The 26,430-nt window shown below is 34.4% G+C and overlaps 2 protein-coding genes, 1 non-coding gene and 2 pseudogenes across 4 annotated transcripts; 2 read left to right on the plus strand and 3 right to left on the minus strand.

Moving 5' to 3' along the window:
• The first annotated feature begins 3,695 nt into the window (after positions 1 to 3,695).
• Positions 3,696 to 7,246, plus strand: LOC143575232 (receptor-like protein 41; annotated as a pseudogene).
• Positions 7,247 to 13,040: 5,794 nt separating this feature from the next.
• Positions 13,041 to 16,777, minus strand: LOC143575233 (septin and tuftelin-interacting protein 1 homolog 1 pseudogene; annotated as a pseudogene). Its single transcript, XR_013142730.1, has 2 exons — positions 16,656 to 16,777; positions 13,041 to 15,983 (listed from the first exon to the last, which is right to left on the minus strand). The product of XR_013142730.1 is annotated as a septin and tuftelin-interacting protein 1 homolog 1 pseudogene (transcript).
• Positions 16,778 to 18,443: 1,666 nt separating this feature from the next.
• Positions 18,444 to 22,295, plus strand: LOC143575234 (BAG family molecular chaperone regulator 4-like). The gene is made up of 4 exons (XM_077059658.1): positions 18,444 to 18,712; positions 19,887 to 20,203; positions 21,615 to 21,761; positions 21,836 to 22,295. The coding sequence occupies exons 1-4, from the start codon at positions 18,586 to 18,588 to the stop codon at positions 22,040 to 22,042; spliced, it is 798 nt and encodes a 265-aa protein (XP_076915773.1). The 5' UTR covers positions 18,444 to 18,585; the 3' UTR covers positions 22,043 to 22,295.
• A 1,000-nt stretch (positions 22,296 to 23,295) lies between these two features.
• On the minus strand, positions 23,296 to 24,625 carry LOC143575241 (protein NODULATION SIGNALING PATHWAY 2-like). The gene has a single exon (XM_077059666.1). It carries the CDS (start codon positions 24,316 to 24,318, stop codon positions 23,296 to 23,298), a length of 1,023 nt encoding a protein of 340 aa, XP_076915781.1. The 5' UTR covers positions 24,319 to 24,625.
• Positions 24,626 to 26,180: 1,555 nt separating this feature from the next.
• Positions 26,181 to 26,262, minus strand: TRNAS-CGA (transfer RNA serine (anticodon CGA)). Its single transcript has one exon. It is a non-coding gene; the product is annotated as a tRNA-Ser (tRNA).
• Between the last annotated feature and the right edge of the window lie 168 nt (positions 26,263 to 26,430).

Consider the following 26,430-nt stretch of genomic DNA (forward strand, 5'->3'; position numbering starts at 1 on the left):
TTACAAAGTAATCTCTTTCTTTTTCTTTTAAACTTTTAGTTTGAATATCTTTCTTTATAAGATAACCTATAGATATCTTATTTATAAAACCCTACATTTCTTCTTCTTTAAAAAACGTATATCTTTCTTATTTATTATTTAATTATACTCATTATACTTAAATAATATTTATAACAAAGATTTATAAACATATCTACACATGTATTTGAATATACATTTGTATTTCTTTCTTTTCTTTTTTTATTTATTCTTTTATTTATCGAGCCATCGAGTATTTACTCGACTTTAGGTTTTAAGCCTTTTTAATATTTTATTATTATTTTATTCGGGCATTATGCCTACCTTGTTCACCTTATTATTTTCTAAACTCACGAGCAGCACTTCGACGTTGGCATGTATATCGAGAGTCTTGATCAACACCTTCCTTCACGTAAAACGAGGTTCACCGGTCTTCAAAACTTGTCGGCACGCACTTCGAGGCGGGGCGTCGGGTCGTCTCGGGATGGCTCGTTTATCAAATGTAATGCCATCGGTGTTGAAGAAATAACTCGACAGAACTTCTACGCGTAGTGCGACGCCGCCCATTAGCCTTGATGTAGGCTTGCCATGTGCTTGGACACACGTCATTTTTCCGTGGAGGTTATGTTGTGTATTGCGACGGGGAGAGGGGTCGGTTCATCGCGCAGCACGACACCGCCCAAATATCGGGTTTTGTGAAGCTCCATAGCGTATCGCGAAGGGCTCATACTTTGCTCATCGGGTAGCGCGACGAGTTCCAAAACTCAAAACTTCATTTTGGTCTCTCTAATTTTAAAATATACTAAGACGGTTTTCAAGTGGCTCGTCGGGATTAAATGTTTTGACACAACCATGTTTCTCTACTGCCGCCACCGGGAACATAACTACTCGTGATCACCACTCCTCTTGGTTGGTTTGAGGTAACTAAATGTTATCATCACTATAGTTTGGTGACAACAAACCCCCTTTCTATTATTACTCAAAATTGTGGTAACCAGATTGTGTTATGGAGAAAAATGGTAAGTTGATTGTAACATGTGTGTATTTATATATAGTTTGGTGGTTATCAAGTTAACAGGTGTTAAAACATGTTATGAGGTGTAAACATGAAGGATAAGTGGACACTTAAATTTTGTTATGTTGTCCAAACTATTATGTGTAGGGGTTAAAACGTATATCATATTGTAATAATGTTTGTGATACTAATGATAGTGTATTGTTTAAGAATAATAGTTTCAAAGACTTTCCATGTCAGGAAGATTCTTGTCATGCATGTGCTATTTTAAATAGGAAACATTTATACTAGTAGTACATAATAGTTATATTTATTCATCCTTTAGACATAAAAGGATGATTAATGTAATAATATTAACGGTTGTTTAGATATTTCATAAATCAAACTTCACTTATCATTTTTTTTAAACGCTAGATTAATGTTTTTCTTTTATATATAAATTGAAATGTTTGATTTATATCTCGAGAACATGCATAAGATATATTTACGCCCATTAACTTATGTTGGCTATTACTTTTTATCCTTTTAACTTTTAAAGGTTGACATTTTTGATATGGATGTTTGGTGGGTGTTACACTCTTAACAGGTCTTAACAGGTTAACCTGTTACTAAACAGGTTTGTGTTCGTGTTTGGAAAAAAATGACACGATTAGTTATCGCGTCGTGTTCGTATTTAACAAAACAGGTCATCGTATTGTGTCCGATATGTTATGACAGCCCTACATCTAGTTGGACTCATCATTGCAGGGTCGGCTCAAACTTTTTGAGACCCAAAACATTGATAAATTCATGGCCCTCTTGGTCTAGAACAAAAACAAAAAACAAAACTTGATTTCGATCCTATAATTAATAAATCATCTATGTATATGCAAATATGCTATGTATATGCATATATGTAGGTCACAAATCCCAAAATGAACAATGAACACCCTATTGTTTTATTTAAAAAAATGGATGCTTTAAAGAAGTGACGGTAACCTATTCATCATACCTATCTTTATACTTACACTAAAAATACTATATTTCTCTTTTTTGTTCAATTAAATAATATTTTTTTTATATTTTTATCATTACATTTTTCAAGCTCCTCTACTCACAACCAATCCAACAAATATTAAAAAATAATATAAGCAAATTTATAAAAAAAATTACTGCATTTTCTCTCTACAGCCTATAAGTTACACTCATAACCACTTAAAACCCCACTCTATAATTTGCAAACTCTCCTCACATAATTTTAGAGGATAGAATGAGAATGCTCTAAGCGACTATCTTTATACTTACACTAAAAATACTATATTTCTCTTTTTTGTTCAATTAAATAATATTTTTTTTATATTTTTATTATTACATTTTTCAAGCTCCTCTACTCACAACCAATCCAACAAATATTAAAAAATAATATAAGCAAATTTATAAAAAAAATTACTGCATTTTCTCTCTACAGCCTATAAGTTACACTCATAACCACTTAAAACCCCACTCTATAATTTGCGAACTCTCCTCACATAATTTTAGAGGATAGAATGAGAATGCTCTAAGCGACCCTACATTACATGACTATCAAAATTCTATTCGTTAACTTTGACAAGTTTTCCTATACAAGCCACATGGATGTAAAGATTGAGCTCGAATAACTCAAAATAATATTCAGCAAGCTTGACTAAAGAAATTGAAGTACTTGAAAACGTTTTATTACAACTTTCTTGACAAAACAAGTGGAGACGAAAATAAACACCAAAACCTTGGTATTAACCAAAAAAAATGAAACATAATAAAACCGTGCGTATTTTTTATACATTCCCTTTCTGTTTGTTATTATTTGTCCTGATTTGATTTCGAATATCAAATTTCGTGTTCTGCAAAATTAAAGGTATTACTTTTCTTTTTAGTTTTTTAAACACCCTTATTAATCCTTAAATTAACCACAGATTTATTCTCGGAATTATTATGTAATATTTATTATTGAAAATGAAAATCAGAATAATATATTCACAGAAGCGGATGCTTATAATTCCAAAAAGTCAAAATACGCGTATATTAATTATATCATTGTTATTATTATTAATAATAATATTCAATAACTCCAGTTTACGTTTCAAATCATGTAATAAAAAAACATTCCACGCTTCTATACACCTGAAATATAAGACAAATTCTTTTGAAGAACACAAGATTGCCACTAACTCATTTTTACTATATAAATTATTAAATTTGTTTAAAATACAAGTATGTATATACATACAAAAAAATCAACGATAAACATCAAAGGTCTAATGATTATCATATGTAGCATACCGATGCGCCTCAACAAACTATAGACCAACAAACTAACTATTTGTGAACTTAGTCGGGGTATTTAGTCATCTCTGTAGACTACACAAACACAAATATTATTCTCACGTTGGAGTTTTGTCGCAAAGAGACCACGCTACGTATGACAAGGCTATTCGGTGTTGCTGTGTGTAGGAATTACCCGACAATACTTTTTTTTCAATCTTTAAACCTTATTCACACAAACCAACAACAGCCCCTCCAAACCAAAGGGAACAGCAAAACTCTGCTACATCGACTGAACTTACACCAGTTATACCAAACGGTAGACTTATGCCTCGATCTGTTTTTAAACAAGGACTTTATATCATCAATGATGAATTTTTCCATCATGAATCTTCTCATTAATACTTGACTATTTGTTAACAGAGTTGAAGGATAAATTTCGGAATAGTCATCTAAATATTCATATCCCTTGACATTGAATGCCCACATTTTTTCTTAAAGAAAAGTATCTATAATGAAGAGATATATCAAGAATAGTGTAGTCAACACAAAAGACTTGGTAAACAAAACAGGTATATGTCAACCACACCCAATAAATACGCTACAAAAACCTGGGACTTTTGTTTTCTCTCTCTATGTTCTCTTGTCCTAATTAGTAACCGAAAAAGCACTTCACACAAAACTTCTGGATCAAATCCAGAAAGCTATTCCAGTTGATGAGTTTAATTTCATCTCTTTTTATAAACATTATACGGGTGTCTTGAACTTCAAGAATCCAATGAACACCCACCTCTGTTTTCACATTTTCTTCATACCCTTTTACCTTATCTCGCTACCAGTTTCTGGTATATGTCAAAAGGACCAGCAATCGATCTTGATACAGTTGAAGAACACACTGCAGTTCAATTATTCTAATTCAACAAAGCTGGTTTATTGGAACCCAAATGCTACAGATTGTTGCAAGTGGGAAGGTGTCACTTGCAGCCAAAGCGGTCAGATTATCGGGCTAGATTTAAGCAACGAAGCGATATCAGCTGGAATCGACGATTCCAGCGTTCTTTTCAACTTAAAGAATCTTGAAAGCGTGAATCTTTCTGTGAATAACTTCCATTTCACACAGATTCCTTCAAAATTTGGCAGTTTAGCAAGTTTATTTTATTTAAACCTATCGAATTCAGGTTTTTCGGGTCAGATTCCTGAAGAACTATCGCAGCTCGATAGTCTAGAAGTTCTTGATCTTTCTTCACTTTTCTCATACGGAAATCGTTCATTAAAACTTCAAAACCCGAATCTAAACACGCTTGTTCAAAACCTCACGAAGTTAAGATGTCTTTATCTAGATAATGTGAATATTTCATCACAAAAACTTGATTGGTGCCAGTTTGTCCTCGTCTTTACCTGATTTAGAAGTTTTAAGCTTGTCAAACTGTAAACTTTCAGGCCCTTTAGATGATTCCCTTCAGAAACTACAGTCTCTTTCTGTAATTCGGCTGACTCTCAACAACTTAGGTTCTTCAGTTCCAGATTTCTTTGCAAATTTCAAGAATCTGACAGTGGTGAATCTTGGTTCTTGTAACTTGATTGGGACATTTCCAGAAAAGACCCTCCAGTTTTAATGGGCAAATTCCATCGTTTCAGAAGTGAAAGAACCTTACCCATGTTGATTTGTCGCGGAACCGTTTATCGGGTATCATTCCTTCAACTCACTTTCAAGATCTTCAGAATCTCGTTTATGTGGATTTAGGATTTAATGATTTTAATGGAAGTATACCTTCATCTTTGTTCTCCTTGCAAAAAGTGCAACAAATAAAGCTTTCCAATAATAATTTTGATGGCTTACTTGCTAACTTCACTAATCCATCCTCATTGGATACACTTGATTTGAGTAGTAACAAACTGGAAGGAGAAATTCCGAGATCTTTCGTTGAACTTGGAAAGCTTAGTGTTCTTTTATTATCATCGAATAAACTAAATGGGACTATAAGAACCATAGAGTTTCAAGATCGTTTGAAAAACCTAACAACTCTTGATCTTTCATTCAACAATTTGTCGATTATAACGAGTGATGATATCAATCTTGTTTCTCACCTCCCCAAGTTCTCAACTTTAAAGTTGGCTTCTTGCAAACTTCGTAAGTTCCCTAATCTAAGAAACCAAACAAGATTGAACTATCTTGATCTTTCAAACAACATGATTGAAGGACAGATACTAACTTGGATATGGGAAGTTGGAAATGGAAGTCTTTCTTATATGAACCTTTCTCATAACCGTTTAACCGATCTCCAAGAGCCCTATTATTTTCCCAATCTTAATGTACTCGACCTGCATTCCAATAATCTCAGTGGGCTGATTCCAATTCCACCAAAAACTGCTGCGCTCATTGACTATTCAAACAATCTTTTTAATTCCTCACTCCCAGAAAGCATTGGAAGAAACCTAAGTTTTGCACTATTCTTCTCGGTTTCTAACAGTTCACTCACTGGAGTGATCCCGGAAAGCATATGCAATGCTTCTACCTAAAGGTTCTAGATCTGTCAAAAGGAAGCATAAAGAACTGTTTGATTGAATCAGGCAGCAGTCATCTTGGGGTACTAAACCTGGGAAATAATAGTCTTACTGGTCAAATTAAGGATACATTTCCTAGAAACTGCCAGTTGAACACTCTAGATCTGCATTGGAATGGTATAGAAGGGAAGATTCCAGAATCTTTGGTCAACTGTAAGATGCTAGAGGTGTTAAACCTCGGAAAGAACATCATAAACGACACCTATCCATGTTCTTTGGGTAACAATACTAACTTGCGTGTCCTTGTTCTGAGATCCAACAAGCTCCATGGCTCCATTGGTTGTCTACAAAACCAACATTATAATCGGTCAAAGCTTCAGATTCTTGATATAGCTTCCAATAAATTAAGTGGGGTCATCCCAAAAAACGTTTCTTGCAATGGGGTGCAATGATGAGCAATGATAATGGAGACCCACCAAGTAAGAAGCACCTTAGCTTCGATGTGTTGCAGCTTAGCAATATCTACTATCAAGATACAGTTACAGTGACCTTCAAAGGACTCGAGATGGAGTTAGTGAAAATCTTGACACTGTTCACATCCATTGATATCTCAGAAAATCACTTTTCAGGGGAAATACCAAGCACGATTGGCCAACTCAAAGCATTGTGTATTCTCAATGTATCACATAACGAGTTCACAGGCTCCATTCCGTCAACTATTGGAAATTTGAGTCAGTTAGGATCATTAGATATGTCATGGAACAACTTAACAGGAAAGATCCCATATTCGATCGCAGGTCTTACATTTCTTTCTACCTTAAATTTGTCCAACAATCAGTTGACAGGAATAATCCCAACAGGGAGACAACTTCAGACTTTTGAAAATAATTCCTATTTAGGAAACACGGGATTGTGTGGTTTTCCATTGAGCAGAACCTGCCCTGGTTCAAACGTTCCTGGAGCAGAAAATGTGCCAGAAGATCAAAAATCAAAGAGTACATATGACTGGCAGTTCATATTCACCGGGGTGGGATTCGGGTCAGGTGCAGCCGTTGTTTTAGGGACTCTTATGTTGTTCAGGAAATGGAGACACTTTTGGGATAAGTACACTAACGAACTCGTAAACCTGATATGTTTGCCTCTCGATATCCATTATGCGCCCTGTGGTTTATTTGAAGAAGATAAAGAGGATGAAAAACAAATACTAGACAGCGATGAAAGCTCAGACGAAAATGAATTTGAATCAGAAGTTGACTATTCAAAAGGAAGGTACTGCGTGTTTTGTACCAAACTTGACTACCATAGAACGAAAGCCATTCACGATACGAAATGCACATGTTTTGACCGAAGTAAACCATTATCACTTTTTCATCGATCCGTTCATCAGAAGCAGAGTCTCATTCACCAAACGTGAGTTTTAATATTTAAATTTATTGTTTAGATTTCTCAATGTGTATATATATACGGATATTTTGAATGTGAAATCTTGAAGCAAGAAAATGAGGAATCATACTAAAACTAGAGATGCGATTTTTTATATATTTTCTGATCAAATATTTGAAGGTGAGTTTGTTCAATCAAACTAATCAGTTTTACAGGATTTAACATGTTATATATGATTCTTGAGCTAAATTTAACTTAAGATTATAATAAAACAACTATTACCTTCATTCAGGAATTTCATCGAACAGTTGGTAGGCAACCATAAGAAACACTCTCATACCGGCGTACGAGTCCAGTGAAACAAATTACAGCAACATTGATATGCGATTAGAAACCTTGTGTATGTAAGCGTACCAGAAACGATATGATCATCACTGTGGCATTTGCGATTTCATCGTTTCCGTTGAGCAGTATCAAACTTCCAGCCCAAATTGAAATCAGGCGCCAAGATCAAATTACTTTGAGAGACTTACATATATGGTCCCTTCAGCTTTCATTCGGTGGGAAGTTCATTTCGATTAACTAAATGAACAAACACGAATGGAGGTTGTGTTCGTTTAACAAATGAACAAATATGAACAAAGAACTCTTTTCGATTAACTAAATGAACAAACACGAATGGAGGTTGTGTTCGTGTTCGATAAGGTATTCGTTTAAGTCCGTTTATGTTCGTTAATTAAAGGTTTTTATATTTTTAGTGACTTTTCTAATAGATTTAAGAAAAATTATTAACTATAAAACAAAAATATATATAAGTTTTATGTGATTGATTTAAATGTAAATTAACATATGAATATAAATGTTAGGAAAAAAAAAAGCAACACAAACTTGGTAACCTGACCGAACCATTGTCACTACCATTCTCAGTGAGCCAAATCAAATAAGACATTGTTTGTGTTCATTGTGTTCGTGAATTATTAACGAACAAGATATTTTTTTCGGTTAGGTGTTCATGAACTGTTCGCTTGTCTGATAAAAGCTTAATGGTCTAAAATGAACATTAATGGTCTAACATGAACAATGCCTTATTCGGTTGAATTCGATTCGTTTATAGCCTAGTATATACCCGTACAAAACTAAAAATGTTACGTTTCATTGAAAAGTGTGTAATATAGGACCATATTATTTATTATCTTTATTTTGCTTGCTCAATTTTAGCTTACATTTAATTTTTACTCCTTTTGAACTTCATAAATAGTTTTCTTAAAATCTTAGATTTTTAACTTTATTGTTTTCTTTTTAGTTTTCTCAAAATATTAGATTAAATTTGTGAAAAATTGTCACCAAATAGTAAGCAAGTTTCAAATACATGATATAGAAATAGGAATGATGCATATTTCACTTATAACAAATTATTAAGGAGAATACAGGTAAAAAAAATAGCCGATTCCGCTTAGTTTTCCATAGAAGCGATTATATAAATGTTATTTACTTGGTTCGATTAGATGTGAAACAATTCACTTTGTAGATTATCTATTGCGATAAATCTTCGAAGGGTTTGCAATTCTAAAGAAGTAATGATAGACCATTTAGTTGACATCAAAAATGAGAGAAGTTGATCAAAATCAAAACCAAAAACTTAGGTACGTATGGAATAAATCCTTATATTATTTTCCTTGATGGAGCATAAATCTTGATCAATTTTATCAAGAAAGAATCTTCAAATCCAAAGAATCGAAACTATAGCTTGATTAAAGAACTTAGTTTTTAAATGTTCTTGGCACATGGAATCACTAGATGTGCGTATTCATATAATACTTACTACAGTACAATTTGTATTCGTATAATACTTACTACAGTACAATTTTAATTAGCTCTCAAAACTTTAGATAATAAAAAGATACACGGAACTCAATTTATTAATAATTACTAGCATAAGAGGTCATGAAACTTTAATCCAAACATAAAATTTGCCAAAAGCAACCCAAAGCATAAAACCAGGCAAAATCTATATAAAAGAATTTAAAAACACTAGAAAGTGCAATGTGTGAGTGGAAACTGATTAACTAAATAAGGAACTAAGGGGGTGTTTGGTACAGAGAATGGAATTGTAAAGAAATGGAATAGAGAAATGGAATTGCAGAGAAAGGGAATTGGTCTGGAGAATGAGAATTGACTGTTCTGTTTGGTAGTACAGAGATTTCAGTAGAGAAATATAGCTGAGAATCATTTCTCTTGTTTGGTAGTACAGAGATTTCAAGGAAGGCCATGTCATAAAGAAAAGTTGACGTGCATTTGTGTGTCATCTGTTTTTGACACTCATTTATGACACGTCTTTTACATGCATTTTTTACGCCCATTTGCGTGTCATGTTTTTAGGTGTTTTATAATAATAATTTTTTTGGATGAATTACTAATTTTCACATTAAATGACAATTAATGTCTCAAAATATATAATAAAATAAATACATTGAACATTACAATACATTTCATACAATATTTCATAAAATACAAATTACAAACATCTCAAAATTAATATCAATGTCAATACAAAATTTCACCGGAATATGAAGTTTGCCACAAAAGTCGATCATTCTTCACAAATTCCATCAATAGGTAATAATTTGTTTCCACTAAGTAACTAACAGGACCAGGTAACAAAATATATTTCACTAGCTAGCACAAAGATAATCTGGTAACAAGTTATTTGCATGTAAAATTTATTAAAAATGATGATTGATAACTCACCAGCATGCTGAAACATACTCGCTGTAAGGTGGTTGTGAACGAATGCTCGTGCAGATCCAAAATCATATATTTTTATTACATCCTTGGTAACAGAAAGTTAACTGCAATATGATACAGAATGTGCCAACATTCATCCATAAGAAAGTAGAAATATACTAATACTACCAAACATTAACAGTTTATCCACATTGATAGTTAAAACGGCATACTAATTACCTGTAAAAGAAGAGATCAGATGTGTTTCCCATTTATTTTTCTTGAACCAGCAATAACTAGTTTTATACCCGTCCGGTGGACGGCTCCGGTGGACGGGTTGTTTAATGTAATAATGTCATACTATCTTTCTTTGTGTTGCCCTCTTTCTTCACCATTTTAGTCTTTTCCATCTTCATCTTCATGGCCATCGGCTATCACTGACTGGTCATTAAGACGTAATTAAGGTAATCTTCAAACTTGATCTCACCTGAGTCATCAAGAAAAGAAGAATTTTTTTTATTAGCTCAAGATAGATCTAAGATCCAAATAAACAACTTTCTACATTCTTCAAATCTGTAAAACAGCAAGTACTCATCACCTATTTATCCAAGAGATTTCAAATCCTTTTCTTGCCTTTTTCTACAAAAGATTAACCAAAAATAAAATAACTATTAGCATAATATAAACCAGTTGAAGACATGATATAAATGAAAACAATTTTATTATATAAAAAAGTGACTTACTATTCTTGCAACTTAACAATTGATCTCGGCATCATCTAAATCATTATTCTTCTCTTGACATTGGGCTTCCAACTCAACTCAGCAATATCAATCAATCGCCATCGCCTCCGCCTCCTCCTCCACTTTCTTATGACATGTCCAGTTTCTTGTCTGTCATTACAGCAGCAATTAAGGGGGTTGGCTGCCATTTGTAAAAGTTCAGCAAACATGTAAGCTTAATAAACAGAGTGAAACAAAGATACGCTTGTTACCCATCTTTAGTAAGTGAAAGATTTTTAGTTTTAGTCTGCAATCAGTCTCTCTCTTTCTGCATCTATAATCAAAGTTGAAAACAATAATATCAATAACTGTAAAAAAAACAAATAACAAAACTGATTGTGTGCTTATATATAAATTTACCTTTACTTTCAGTTTTTCGTTCTCTCAAGTTTCATTATTTTCATCCCAAAATGTTGCTTAAGAGTCATAATATCATATCTGACAAAATGTGTATATTAATAACATTTATAAAAGTAGAAATTTAAAAAAAATGTCACACTTCTTTCTGCAAACATTTATTCAGTTTGTGTAGTTCTTTATCTGTGGAGTCTTGTAGAAGAGTGTGCCCCCACCCTTATGCTGCTTCATCTATAACCCTGCAGGATCCCCTGTATATATTTAAGTTACCTCCATGAGACAAAAGAAAACTAAATATAACAATTTATGTATATAATATATTTTCATGAGACAAAACTAAAACTAAATATAAGAATGTGCCATATGCTTCAACACATAGATCAAAATGCAGGTTTTAGAGTGTCCTTACATGAAAAATAACATAAAAAAATGATCATCTCATGGTCATTTTTCAACTGGTAAAACAACGGAACTGTGGTGTGCAGTGTGCTAAGTCGGTTGTAGGGGGCTGAAGTCTAGGCCTAGAAGCCCTATTCTTATGGTCCCTATACGCTTTAAGATCCTAACAGTATAAAATTTAAAATAAATAAAAAGAATAAACTGGCAATACTTCATTAGTATGAAAAATTCAAGTACTCACAGTGTTTTAAAAGATGTGTTACCAAGAGGTGGACAAACTGAGTCCGCTTCTCCCAAGTCACTAATTATCAATTACCACAACTAATCATAATTTCAACCAAATTAACTAATGTGATATTTAAGATATTACTCACAAGCCTGGTAATGTCAAAAGTGTATTGGCCTGTTCAATCCCACTAGCTTAGATCCACCTGTTATCCAGAAATTCTAATTAAATATGACGGTAAGCAAATATCTCACAAGCTTTTGAAACTTTGCCATCACCATATGTAATCAAGGATCTTCACATGCTACTACCAGACGTCTACATGAATATTCATTTGTCAACATAATGAATCATCACAAAACTATATATAACAGATCATAGCAAAATAAGGGATGACACATCACACAACTATGTATAACAGATTGTTTTCAGATCATTAGTGACCTTGAAGCAACATAATGGTAGCTATTACTAAAATTATAGATTTATAGAAGCAAATTAGCTGAAAATATAATTATAGAACCAAACAAAATTATTGTTGAACATGGCCGCTAGCCACCGTGAGGGTTTAACAAACAGCAAACAAGACCCACAGCCGTCAGTCACGGGGCTTTACATCAGAAACCCTAACCAGGCCACCACACCACCGTCACCTAGGGTTCAGAAATTGAACCCGACAACAGTAGGCAAACAGGGGCGACAAACGACCATCACATCGCACATAGAGGGAGAGAAAAAGAGCATTTCTGATTATGATTAAGGTTTTGTGGGAAAGCGGTGGGTACACACAGATGGAAGAAAAACCAACTTGATACAGCAAGCACAGACAAACTACACAGAACTCAACATCTCAAAACCCAGTTCGTACGATTAATAATAATAAAGTGAAATGGAAGCTGATATATATGAATTGAATGCTTATGGATCTGTTAATCGGAAATTTGAACCATACCTTGTTTTGGGTTGCGGTGCTCTGAAGGAGGAAGCTGGTGATAGAAGTGAAAAGGAAGAGAATGGAAGTGAGAAATGAAACCTAGAGAAATGATTTCTCTGCTTTTTTAGAGAGAAAAAATCAGGGAAATGAAAATGATTTATTTCCATTTCTCACCTCTTTCTTTCGTAAACAAACAAGAGAATTGTTTCCATTTCCATTTCTCACCCCCCAATTCTCTGTACCAAACACCCCCTTAAAAGAAATTGCGGTGTGAAATGCATACCATTAAGACAATGACAGTCGTTGGTTAATTGTTGTTTTGATATTTATATATACAAAAACAAAGCATGTTTAACATACTTGTATGAACACTGTATTTAGTCTCACCCACCAACATTGCATCATCATTTTTAATCTGTTCATCACCAAACGGTTTCTGTCTAGCTCAAAACCAAACAGTAAATATTTTTTTTCAATAACAGCTGTAAAAATTCCATCCCAACTCATAACCACCACCGGCTCAACGCAATTTTGGGCACCAAACTAGTTTTGGTCCTACCCGAAACCGACTGGCAGCCCAACTCTAATGCTACCAGGTTTGCTTTTGGCACGTTTTTTGTTTCAATCCGGGTTCAACCCGATATTATCCTCCACTACCCTTAACAGTCTACAAGTACAATGCTAAAAAAGTTCTTTTAAACATATTAAAAGATAACTCCATACAAAACAAACTGCAAAGCAACAAGTCAACAAATAACATTCCATACTTCTCAGTTCTCTAAATCTTCAAAACTCACCGCCTTCTCACCACATAATTCTTCTCCAACTTCACTAACTGTTCAAGTGACACAAGGGACCATCGGTCTTCAACTTGAGCAAACACCTTCTGATTTAGCGAATCTATAATAATACTAATATTCCCGAACCCATAAACTTGATGCCCGTCTTGCATCCTCCCCGGTTTCGGTTTAAACAAAACATAATTCTCCTGCGCATGGACCTCAATAACTTCTTTCAAACTCAAATCAACACTGCCATCATCCACCACATTTGCCGCCTGTGCAGCCGCCGGAAACCGCCGTTGTTCACGTGCCCTCAAATAGTTAATATTCTCTCTCACGCCCGGTTGAACTACATCCACCCCTTCAGCTGCCTGGTTCATCATATCCAGACCTGCGTGTAACCTGGCCCGTATATGCTCGTTAGACGCCAGTTCAGCGGGTATAAGATTTCTCCACCCCATAAACCAGTTATACACCTCTTGAAAATCGGGTTTTGAGCATAGCCATTGATACAAAACCTCCTGCCATTTGTTGAAAAAGACGTCCATAATATGGAGCACGTGATGAACTGGAATGACGTTGACCCAAGTCAACACCCAGTAAAACGGGTCAAGCTTTTGGTCAGCCAGGTTGACTTGAAACTCGTGCATCACAGCCAACAGTTTAGGAATAATGGATCGAACCATTATCTGTTCCCAGCTTACCGGATCAAAAACCGGCCTCCAAGGTGATAAAATAGTGTAAGCCGACACATCACTCGGGTGCCAAACATGAAGAACACTTTCCAACCGGTTTCGTATAGTCGGATAAAAGGTATCGAGCTTTTGCCCTAATAATGGTAGCCACGGATGAACCCATTTGTGTATAGCGATTTGTTCACGAGTAGGGTCCCACGAGTTCACGGCAGCCGACAATTTAGGCATAACTATATTATCCAGTATTGTTTGCAGCACCTGATGAGGCATTAACTGTTCCCACGAATCAAGAAACTTTAACAACGGTTCCGGGTCTCGCGCTTGCCACGTGTTCGTGCTCGATATTCTTACTGCCGGAAAAACGACTTCCATAAAAAGCTGAGTGTATGGCGAGTCGAAAATCTCGTCTCCTTGTAACAGATCTTTCCAAACCGATACCACGTTTAAATGGCCTTCTGGGTTGGTTAACGGGTCCCACCCTTGAAACTCTCTAAAGAACAGAGGTAAAGCATAAGAGCATGCAATTGTTGATAAGCTAGCGAGTTTGTACTCGTCAGGAAACCGTTTTTGTAAATTACCAACCGATTTAGCGAGTAAGTCTAAAGTCAACTTGCCCGTTTGACTCTCAAGACCTAACTGTTCCACCACCTCAACAATCTCTTCCATGTTATCGAGTTGTTTCTTTTGTCGGTTAGCATCAGTTTTCAACTGTTCTTTTTCTTTTTGCAACGTGACAACCGTCTCGCGTTCCATTCTTAAATCACGGTCAATTTTTTGAATATCCAGCTCAGCAAGATCAACAATTAACCTCACGTTATGTTGGAGTTCGGGCATCGGGACATCATTCTCCCGTGATTTCTCTTCAGCATTCAAATTATCAAGATTGGTCAACACTCGAACTTGCGGGCCCCGCATATCAAACACTTTCTGCACCACATCCAACCCCTGTTCTTGTTTCTTAATCAGCAATTCCTCCGCTGTTACATAATCTTTCTTCTTCTTCTTTGACCGACCTTGCTTTAACCACATCTTCTCTGTTGGTTGACTTACAGAAATAGGCTGAGGTAAACCCTTATTCTGATCTAGTGATTCTTGTAATATAGGCACATTAACCGCTTCTTTATACTCGTTATACCCCATTCCCATGTTTTTGGGACGTAACTTTGCTTCAATCGGAGCAACAATACCTTGAGCGTTTTTCCCGAGACCGCCTCCTTTATATCCCATTTTCTCAAGTAATTTTGCCCCGATCCCTTTCGTGTGGTTCTCAAAACCACCGATATTTCCATCAATTTTCGATTCTCGCTTTTCCGAACGCACTCGAGATGAACTCTCATTTACTTTTGCTTTACTCATCTCCTCACGCCTTTGACGCACCCGCTCCTTGAATTGTTTACCAAATGCTGTAGGAAGAAAGTCTTCACTTGTCTCGTTAACTTCTTCTTTAGCATTGCTGGCATTCTTTGACCCGAAACCAAGCCCGAGACCAGAACGGGCTGAACCCGAGGCACCAAAACCCAATCCAGGCATGCTCCCATTGTCTTCATTGACCTGATCATCCTTCTCATACTTTTCTTTAGAGTTTTGGTTGATTTCTTCAGTTGGCATCACAACGCCTTTCGATACAAAATTTAACGGCTTGGAATAATCTTGTGCTTTAGAAGTCTTTCTTTCTTTTATTCTTGCGGGACCCACCTTCTGAATCATTGTCACTGTAATCAAAAACACCGTACAACGCGTCATCTTTGGTTTGGTGACGTTTCTTTTCTTTGCGTTTCCCATAATAAAACTCCCCATCGATCCATTTACCATCTTCATAATCGTTCTCCATCCCAAATCGCTCCATTTCTTGGTCTTCATCCATGGTTACTCAATAAACAAACCTGCAATATGATTAAATATTATATGTTAATATTCTATACTCTAAAATTTGGTAATCTTGTTCAAAAATTAACTGACTTTTACAATCTGCTGAAACAAACCATTCAACAGGACTTTATTCTCAATGTGAAGATTTAAGCATATATTTTATTTCACAGTTTTAAGTAACTTAACGCCACCTAAAGTATTCATCTAAAGCAAACGGAAGTTCTTTTTCGTTAAGAAATCAAACGTGTTCAGCTGTTCATGTTCTTTCGTCAATATTCTAAATGACCACATACAAGAGCAAACAGATAAACAGAAGTACTTGTTCCTGTTGGTGTTTGTTCGTTTGTTCATTTATAGGCTTACAAGCAGATACTTAATTTTTATACCAGTTTCTTAGGACAAGACACATATACAATACTTAAAAGATTATTAAACCTAGAATCTAGGGTAGTTTAATTTGGGTTGAATCAAAAACCGAACCGATAACCGAATAGAGCAATATTAAATCTTTTAGGTTAAATTGCTCTATTATAGCACAATTACAGGTTTTTTTTACGAACAGTTAAAAACCCTAGACTCCAAATTGAATACATAGATAACATAATAAACCCTCGCATGAGACACATATGCATTCATAAATAACTATAATAAGGCGTGTAATTAATTAGAAGCAACGGATAACATACCTTAATGAAGTTGATGATGATGTGAATTGAGGAAGAAGAAGATATTGTTGATCGTCGGCCCCCAAAATATGTGTGTAACGATTCGAATAAATCAGCCCTAGGCTGGGTTTGGTTACGTTAATAACCAAAACTATGTTATATTCTGATTATATATTGAAATTGTGACCGACTTTTATTTTTTATTTTTTATCGAATGTGAAAAACTAAAAGGAGTAACTTTGTTACCGACTTACCGCCACTTGATGATGACGTGAAATTTATCGTAGATCCATAAGATTTTCTGGATATTTATACATGTAATTGGCTCTCAAGGGAAACTATTTACCAATTAAAGTAGAGTGTAAATTCTTAAATATTTTATAAGTAGTTAAGGATGTGGATATATTAACCTCCTTTGGCTAAACGTGTTCTAACTATACCTTAATCCTACAAAGATACAATCTTCACATAATCAATCACAAGCCGAGTTCAAAACCTGAAAAATAATTGAAAATTGCTAATAACGTTCATAAAGTGTGATTAGTTGTTTACTTTACTTATATGCAATGTTTTCATAACTAGGGACACCGAACCGGACGGGCAACGGTTTAACCGTCGGACCGGCCAAACAAATTTTCTTAAACCGGTCCGGTTTTCCGGTTGGGACTAACCGTTTTCTGAAAACCAAACGAACTGCATGAAACCGGACCGATCGATGGACCGAATCCCAATCAGACCAATTCAATCAGCCTATCTGGTATGATCTTAACAACATTGCTTGTGTTCTAAATGTTTCATGTAATTATCACATTTGAATTTTTATCATGCATATCAAGCAGTTGAAAAGATAAAGAGAGATCCTAAGATAATTTAAAACATAAATATTACCTTTTTACGTGCAGCTGCCCATTGTTGGCATTTATAGACTTGATTACTTTACATGTTCAAGTCCAGGCATCAAGAGATACTTGGATCTCTCGAATAATGACTTTGATATCGACTATACAGATGTACAAGACTATACAAAGGTATCTACTTCAAAAGAAATTACGAGTGTTACATAATTATAACATAAGGTAAACGTCGGTGGTTGGCGACACAGTTTTTTAAAAGCTACCTTTGTCGCTATTTATAATATATGTATGATAAGAAAGTATATTTGTGTCTAATAAGTTGGTGATTATCTTTTTCGTAAGTCTTTCTTCTTGTGGCTGCCCATGTTCGAATCCTGCTTTTAGGCTTATCGTTTTTTCTTCTTCTTTTCTTATCTTATAATCTTCTGTTGCTAGATGATTATAACACGATTGATCATCAATCAATGGTTTTTTCTCCACTACTAACAAAATTTGCCATAACCTATTATATATTATCTATATATATTGATAATATTGAACTTTGGTGTTAGCCAATTTATTGTCGAAATAGTCCATACTGGTCCGTTCTTAAATAAAGCACACGGTCCTATTAATTTTTTATGCACTTGGTTTTGTTTTATTGGTTCATCATGATACATTTTTATTTTTCTTAAATATGTTAATTTGTTGTATTTTATCTCGAATTCGCCTCGGTTTACGGCCGCAATGAACGACTCTTTTAATGCCACCATTGCCGATATCGGTTGAATTCACGTCCGTTCACGCCCTCAATGTGTGTTTTTTTAAATAATTTAAATAATTTGTTGTATTTGAACGTCGACAAAGTTATTTTCTTTACCAGCCCGAAACAATGCACCGGGTGTCTTTACCTTTAGTATTAAGAAGAAAGAACCCCTACAAATAGAAGGTTTTTATTTATTATTTTAGTATTCCAAAAATGAAATTAATCTAGTTTTTTAGTCGGGCGGTCATACAAAAATTAATAATATCTATTTAACATCATTTGAATTTAGAATTACAATTTTACATCCATCTCCTTCGTCCACACACACCTCTGCCGCTTTAACTTTAACACGATGGAAGACGACGGAGGAGTAGCCGCCGCCACCACCGTTGAAGACGGCGGTGGCGGTAACATCAAGATCAAAGTGTCTTATGGCTCCAACGATTTCGACGTCTATACCACATCTCAATCCACTTTCGGTACAATTCAATTCACTTCACTTGTTTATAATCCTACCACTACTACTCATAACATATATATCTCTCTGTGTTAATAACCTTGATTTATCATCCTGATTGTTTACTTACTGTTATGCTCTTTGACCTAATTAAACTAATTTAATGTTGACTATGACCTAATTAAGCTTATTTAACTCAGAAGAGTGTGATTCTAATTTCAGTGGATTAGGTAGGTTAATGTTACCTAATAATATAAACACACAACTTAGACCAAGTGACTTGTTTGACACGTAACACTGAAGAAGTTATAATGTGTCATATTATTAGGTAACATTTACTGTATTGGAGCTTTATGAGATTGGTATGTTCTAAGAGATTTCAAAGGAATCGCGATTAGATATTACACAAAGAGTAATTAGACAAGCTTTTGTTGGGGATTTTGGGAACTTTCACTTGGATTTTTAGAGAGTCGTATGGAAACTTCCAGATTAAAACTTATTTCGTAGTTTTCCAAATACTTTAATCGGATAAAACTCTGAATTTAAGACAACAACTTAGTATGAAATTTTATAAGAGATGAACCGGAGAGCAACCGAATGATAAGAATGCCCAGTTTATCTGATAGCAGTTAAGGTTTCAAGAAACTAACTTATGCAGTGTGCATCCCTAACTTGCTTAAGGTTATTATGATTACATTGGTCGACCAGTTAATCCTACACGATTAAACTCTGATACTAATGATCTAATATACAATTAGCAGTGTGGTTTGGTATTTGACTCTTAGTTGTTTCATAATCTCATATCACTTGGTGCAATTGAGAAGCATATTTAGATGTATTATGGTTATTGGTTGTCAAGTAATTGTACATACATAAACAAGATTCAATAATTTACAAGTGAACGGGTCGAAAATGCGACCTTTAGTTTTAGGTGATCGTCACTTTTTAAGAGATTTCACTCTCTAAGGCTACTGATATCTGTAATTCTGTATAAATGAAGCCATGGACCCCTAAAGAAAATTTTGCATACTGGGTATTATGATAGCTAATAGGCCTTTTACGGTTCTTTTGCTGATGTTTCTAGCCATGTACATGAACCGAACGGAGCATGTTCGTGTTCGTTTGTTTAATTTTTAACTGAACAAGTGATCAGAGTCAACTTCTTAAACTTATCAAATACTTTTTTCTTAATGAAGCCGATTTGAAACAAGTGATTGCAAAAGCAACTGGTTTAGACCCTGAGGTGCAAAACGTGTTATTCAGAGGAAAAGAAAATGATGACCATGAAAGCTTGCAAGTTGCAGGTGTGAAGGACAATGCAAAAGTGATATTAATTGAAAATACACCTACAAAGGTCAAAGATCTTGAAACAGTTGAAGAAGTTAAGGAACACATTGAAGAAGTTAAGGAACACGTTGAGGAAGTTAAGGAAAATGTTGAGGAAGTTAAGGTATCAAGAGGGCTTGAAGCTGTTTATTTAGTAAGAGAGGAAAACAATCAGTTTGAAGAACAGGTATCTCATTTTATTTAATTGATGACAGTTTGACCGGTCTGATTTTAGGCCAGTCAAAATGGGTCGGGTTGGGTTAGCCTGTCCACAAATATATCACTATTTTATGATTTTATATACTTAACAACTTAATTAGGCCTGTAAACAAACCGAATGAACTAGACATGTTCGTGTTCACTCGTTTAGCTTTAACCGAACAAATGATGGAACATGAACAATTAAGCGAACATGTTTTCTTGTTTGTGTTCGTTTGTTAAGAAACTGAGAGGGTTTATGTTCGTTTAACTATAACCGAAGAAACGATCGAACATAAACTGAACATGTAAAGGAACGTGATTTTCTTGTTTGTGTTTGTTCGTTAAGAAACTGAGCGTGTTTGTTTATGTTCTGTTTGTTAATAGTCTTAACGAACGGTTCACAAACATAAATGAACAGACAGAGCTAAATATAGATGAGCGAACGTAACTGCGCTAACACCTATTAAAATTAAACAGGAACATCAATCTGTCAGGCAAAGAAATTTGAAAAACTAGACCAAACTGTAGGGGGTCTAAAAATTTTAACTGAATATATAAATGAACATAATCAAATGAACTTAAACACATATAAATCGACAGACATAAATGAATGTAAAACGACATAAACGAGCATAAAGGAATGAATGTTCACGCACGTCAATGAATGAACGAATTTGTTCGTCTTCATTCGTTTATTAAAACAATGAACATAAACAAACTTCCTTCACTGAACGTTTGGTTCCTTTACATGCCTACTCTTAATGTCATACCTACAATTGACACGAGTCAAACTCACCAGTGAATTAATTTTTTTAGCTGCTTGGCTAAATATATTCAAATAAAATAGATATTATTGCTATTAAACTTTTATCTGTACATTTATGATTTTATAAATACTTAATGTCTTAAAGGGCTAAAATTCTTTTTGTACTGTTGTGGTCAATGAAGTTTAATGAATTTTTTTTTCCGTTTTGAGTCTTTTTTAAACAAATTGACAAAATGCCCTTGAAAGTTAATTACTATTCATATCTAATTCTTATTAATGTAACTGAATACATGTTATGAGGTAATAAAATAGTAATAATAGTAATCATTTTCACTATTAAGGGTGTTTGGTTCATTTTCTTTGAAAACCGACCTGGGTCAAACTCAGTAAAGTGTTAATGTTTTTAGCTGCTTAAATAAATTTATTCAAACAAAATAGATATTATTATCTTTAAAGTTTCATCTATAATATTATACATTATTTGTGTATTAAATTTAGAACGAATGAAAACATTGACAGGTCAACCCGAGTCGATTTTGACCCTACCCTTTCATCACATGTAGTTGATTGGTTTGAAAAGTCAAACCACTTTATTTTTAACCAAATAAACTGATTTGGTTATATATTGCAGGTTGTTAGTTTAGAAACGGTTGTTTGTTCCGAGACTCAAATTGCGGATAAAGATTTTATATTTTTAACCGAGATGCTAATGAGGCAGTTGCTAAAGTTAGATGGAATTGATTGTGAAGGAGAAGGGAGAATACAAAGAAAGCTGGAGGTTAGTTATTATGTTGTTATTGATTTGAAACCTATTTTAGTTTTATTTCTCAAGATTTTGAATTTTTGCACCAGGTGCGTCGTGTGCAGGGCCTCGTTGACAAACTAGACGATCTTAGGGAAAAGAATTCTAACCCAATGGCTAGCAATGTCCCCGAAACACCAAATGAATCTTCATTGCCATCTTCTTCAACCCCGGATGAACCTTCATTGCCATCTTCAACACCGGATGAACCTTCATTGCCATCTTCAAAGGTGACTCAAGACTTGGGAGATATTTAAGTAGTCAAAAGTTCATGCATTTTTTGGTCAAAAGTTTCAAATGGTGTTCAAAATGTTTTTATAAAGTAAGTTTTTTTTGGGTAACATTAAAGGTCTAAAACCGGTAGAATTGTTTGTTAAGTGTGTACCAAAATTATTGGCTTGGGCAAAGATTGCAAACAGTTTTGGATCCTGAATTGTATTCAACTGGATGCTATTACTAGTGGGTATAATTTTGTACTTGTTGGCTGAAATGAATATATAGATTAATTTACTTGGTCTTAAAATTTTGTTTTTTGGTTTAGAGATTCAGGGATACTTGTTAGTTTGTTGAAAGTTGGTTTAGAGATTCATATACATACCATTTTAATTTTTTTACGTAATTTTATTACCCAAGGAGGTTAAAAATCTAAAACCAAAGTTTGTGAATTAGTAGATTATTTTATTGCTTACAAAAAATAATAAGAAAATGTTTCCGGACATGATTTGGGTAAAAGGTTATGAATGTTTTGTGTAATTGGGCCGGTATCATCTAATATCGTACATGTCCCATACATGTGAAAATTTTCAAAACTAATCGCATACCTGAATATGTCTCAAACGCTTCGGGTTTCGGGTTGTCTTCAGGTTTTGTTTGTTAGCCAAATACTCATGTTGTTAAGTTTTCTAAAACTCCGAAAATTTATGGGGTCTTTTGGTTGTGCAGCCAGTGATTATTGTTCTTGAATTTACAAGATTAAAACTTGGTGAAATTTCTAATAAATGGAAGAAAGTTTCATGTGCATTACTGAAATTCTGTACTGGCTAAATTTCTATTACAAATCAATAAACTATACTTCTATTCATTCCAAGTATCAAACATTTTCCATATTATGTGATTACCTTCCAAACACAAACTCTAACCAATGGAGTTTCTTTCCATTCCAACACCATCTCATTCCCATTCACTCCTTCAATTCTAATCCTGTATGGACTTGCTCCTTCCTTCACCATTTCCATTGCTTCATTCCAGCTTTCCATGCTTATTCTTTCACCTTTTAACCCAAAACCCTTTTCAAAGACCGTGTTTTCACGTCTTCGTTCCTCCCATTTTTCAAACCAAGATTTTGATGACACAAAAGGTGCAAGAAAAAGGGTCTCCATAGCAACTCTTGCTTCACTGAGATAACTAGGAAAACCAAACTCCATTGATTCATATAAAGCTTTGTAGTATGCCAAATTCTTGATAAAAAATGATGAAAAGTTTTTTTTTTTTTTCTTTTTTAATAACCTTATTATTTTTTCTTTAACTTTATATATTTCGTTCTTTCGACTTCTAAACCGCCTCCATATGTTATGATCCCTTGGTGTTTTGTTAAAAACTTTCTTGCTAGTTTTAAAAAGTCCATAACTTGAACTGTCTTTCTTGTTCTTCTCATATGTAGAAGACCAATCATACAATTAAACACCATAAATTGATTAAATTCACTCTCTAATTTTCTTTCATCTATCTTTTTCACCATTTGTAACATACCCATCTCTTGTACCTTCAAATCTAGACCTACACTTCTTGCAAAGTTATAAAGATGCCACCTTGTTTGATCAAAATTAGAATCTTGATCTTGATCAAGTTTGATGCTTGTGATGATCAAAGATTTCTTGATTCTCGCTAGCGCTTCTATAACCGGAGGCCATTGAATCCCTTCACATATGTCAAAGTCGAATATGTGAACCGAGTCCACATGAGTTGGGACAGCTTCAATGATGGCTGAGCCCGCAGTAAAATGAGCAAACCGCGAGTAAGGAATGATGTCATAGAAGGCTCTAAATGCTAGATTGAAGTTTGTTAAAGACTCCTGAAAAAGATATGTTTTTTCTTGATTATCAGACCGGAACAAGTTGAGGGCTATGCGTTCGAGTGGTGATCCATTCGGATTCGCCTTTTCACTAACGCATTTCATAATCACTTTAGCAAGTTCTTGTCGTTCCATTTCGATGGCTTCTGCATAAGCCATGAGTAGATCACTGATTCCTGTTTGGGAATCAAGTTCCATAGATTCTTCTTGTACATAACCACCACCTTGATCATCATCATGATCATGATCATCACATAACCATCTACATACATCCTCCATATCAACATGATCACAAGTGACGGATGAAAGCAATGAGTTTTCAGGAGTGGTGGTGAGTTCAGAAAACATTTCTTGGTCATAAGTTTGATAAACATTCATTTTTGGATTGTATTGATCAAGATTTGAATAATAGTAAGTATTGGATGGGCAAGAAGGTTGAAGTAGAAGCTTTGATAACACCATGATTATATCGTTGTGATCGATGATGATTTCGAAGTTATGGTCAGAAAGAGCTGTGTCGATTTGAGTTATATATATGATGACTTTGGGTGCTTCTTGACTTGTTTATACATCTTGATTATTGATTGAAAAATGTCAAAGCATAAAGTTAAAAGTGGCGTTACAAAATTGGAAGTTGAAGCCAGTTAGTCATTTTCGGTCTTCCGTCACGTTTGGAGTTTTCTTCAAAGCGGGCCACATGGCTCGGTATGCTGATCTATAAAATAACATGATTAAAATGACAATCAAGATGTGTTTTATTCGGCATGTCTTGGTTCTAAACCTTTATCTTACCTTTTTTATCAATGTTAGTGTTACGAACCTCGTTCGTTAATCAAATGGTACAAGAAAATAGAAAGAAACCAGATAGAAACTAGAGACTTTTGGAAGAGACTTTGGTTGATCAAATCATAATATTTTCATTCATAATATTCATACGAAACCTTAACTCCAAGGATTACTAGAACAAGAAAATAGGAACTAAACACTTAACGTGAGAACATGGGTAAAACCCTAACCACCCACTACATGCAAAATTCACAAAAATAAATAACTAAAACATTAACTACTAAAGGTACATAACAGTTAGCAATATATGTAACATTCTCTACAATAAATGAAGATTACAAAAAACAAATGGGATTACTACCAACAAGTTAATAACCAGTTACTTTTATGGTTGGATACCAACAAGAATAGATTTTTAGCCTAACACAACTTCTAACCATATAAATCAAGAGTAAATTGTAGTTTTCTGAAAAATTGATTGATTGAGATGTTAAAAAATACTAAGATTGATAGGTACAGCTTACCAAACTCAAGAAAACTCCAAGAACAAAATAATAACAAATAATGAGGTCTGCAAATAGTTATACTCATCCAAATTATATTCCAATTTCTTTTAACTTTTCTGCTTACTTATGTAAACACAAGTGGCATATAAACCTATCAAGCAACAATCATCAAAATTCAAAGACATGGAGGAGTTCTCTCTATTTGTCCTTAAAATCAACACCAAGAAAATAAAAAGATTCATTCTTGAAGCGGTTTAACATGTATGGATTCGGTTAACGTAGTTGACTTTGACCTTGGTGAAGGAAGCCTTAGCACAAATGAAGATATCTTTGATCAACACAGGCATAAAACTTGATCAAGATCAAGTTTCACAAATTGATTAAACAAAGATGCATCTTTGTAACTTTGCAAGAAGTTTCGGTCAAATACATTTGAAGGTACAAGAGATCAGTATGACAAATGGTGAACTAAAATCGCCCAAATAAATATAGAAGGCGAATTTCTGGCCATTAATTGCATGGTTGACCTTCCACATATGACAATGACACAAACCACGACTCAAGTTATACACGTTCTAAATGTAGCAAAACGAGTTTTAGCGAAACACAAAGGGGTCTTACCTTAGGGGTGTGAAATCCTGACAAGACACGAACCTAACACGAAATTCACGAGTTTGGGTTTGTTTAAATTGGTTCGGCCCAATTTCAGGCCGAACCAGTTTAGCTAAACATGCCATGTTAAAAATGTGTTTTGATGAAAAATAAAAACGGTTGGGCATTTTGAGCCAAAATTTAAAACTTAAAGGAGTAATCAACAAAAGATTTAATTACTAAATGTGATTGCGTTAATAAAGTTTGTATTTTTTTATTGTAAAATTGTAATGTAATTTAAAGTATTAGTATGTGACAAAGAAAGTTTGTGTCGTGTTTGGGTTCATGTCTTACACGATTTTCAGGATGGACCCGCCAACATGACCCATGTTTAGCACTGCTAAATTGAAATATTGAATTGTATTTGCAAAAATAAAAATGCGTCGACAGCAGGATTCGAACCTGCGCAGGCAAAGCCCAACAGATTTCGAGTCTGTCTCCTTAACCACTCGGACATATCGACTACTTTGTTTGATTCTGATCCCATTTTAATAACTATTAAATGTGAAGGAAATAGAACTAACATCATCTGCTATAATTCCATGTTACACGTAGGATGGTATGGACGATAAAAACATGCTTAGTCCAATTTGGAGTAGTTTCTTGAGAGTACGAAGACATCTTTTCAAGT

Source organism: Bidens hawaiensis, unplaced genomic scaffold, assembly GCF_021521415.1.
Source record: "Bidens hawaiensis isolate Kalapana, Puna unplaced genomic scaffold, B.hawaiensis_p1.1 tig00027321_1, whole genome shotgun sequence".
Classification (NCBI taxonomy): Eukaryota; Viridiplantae; Streptophyta; class Magnoliopsida; order Asterales; family Asteraceae; genus Bidens; species Bidens hawaiensis.

Bases quoted from the DNA above. Each gene is read 5' to 3' on its own strand.
- LOC143575234 (XM_077059658.1), top strand. From the start codon at position 18,586: ATGGAAGACGACGGAGGAGTAGCCGCCGCCACCACCGTTGAAGACGGC. The intron at 18,713-19,886 runs GTACAATTCAAT...TTCTTAATGAAG, and splicing joins CACATCTCAATCCACTTTCG to CCGATTTGAAACAAGTGATT. The intron at 21,762-21,835 runs GTTAGTTATTAT...TTTTTGCACCAG, and splicing joins GAATACAAAGAAAGCTGGAG to GTGCGTCGTGTGCAGGGCCT.
- LOC143575241 (XM_077059666.1), bottom strand. From the start codon at position 24,318: ATGGTGTTATCAAAGCTTCTACTTCAACCTTCTTGCCCATCCAATACT.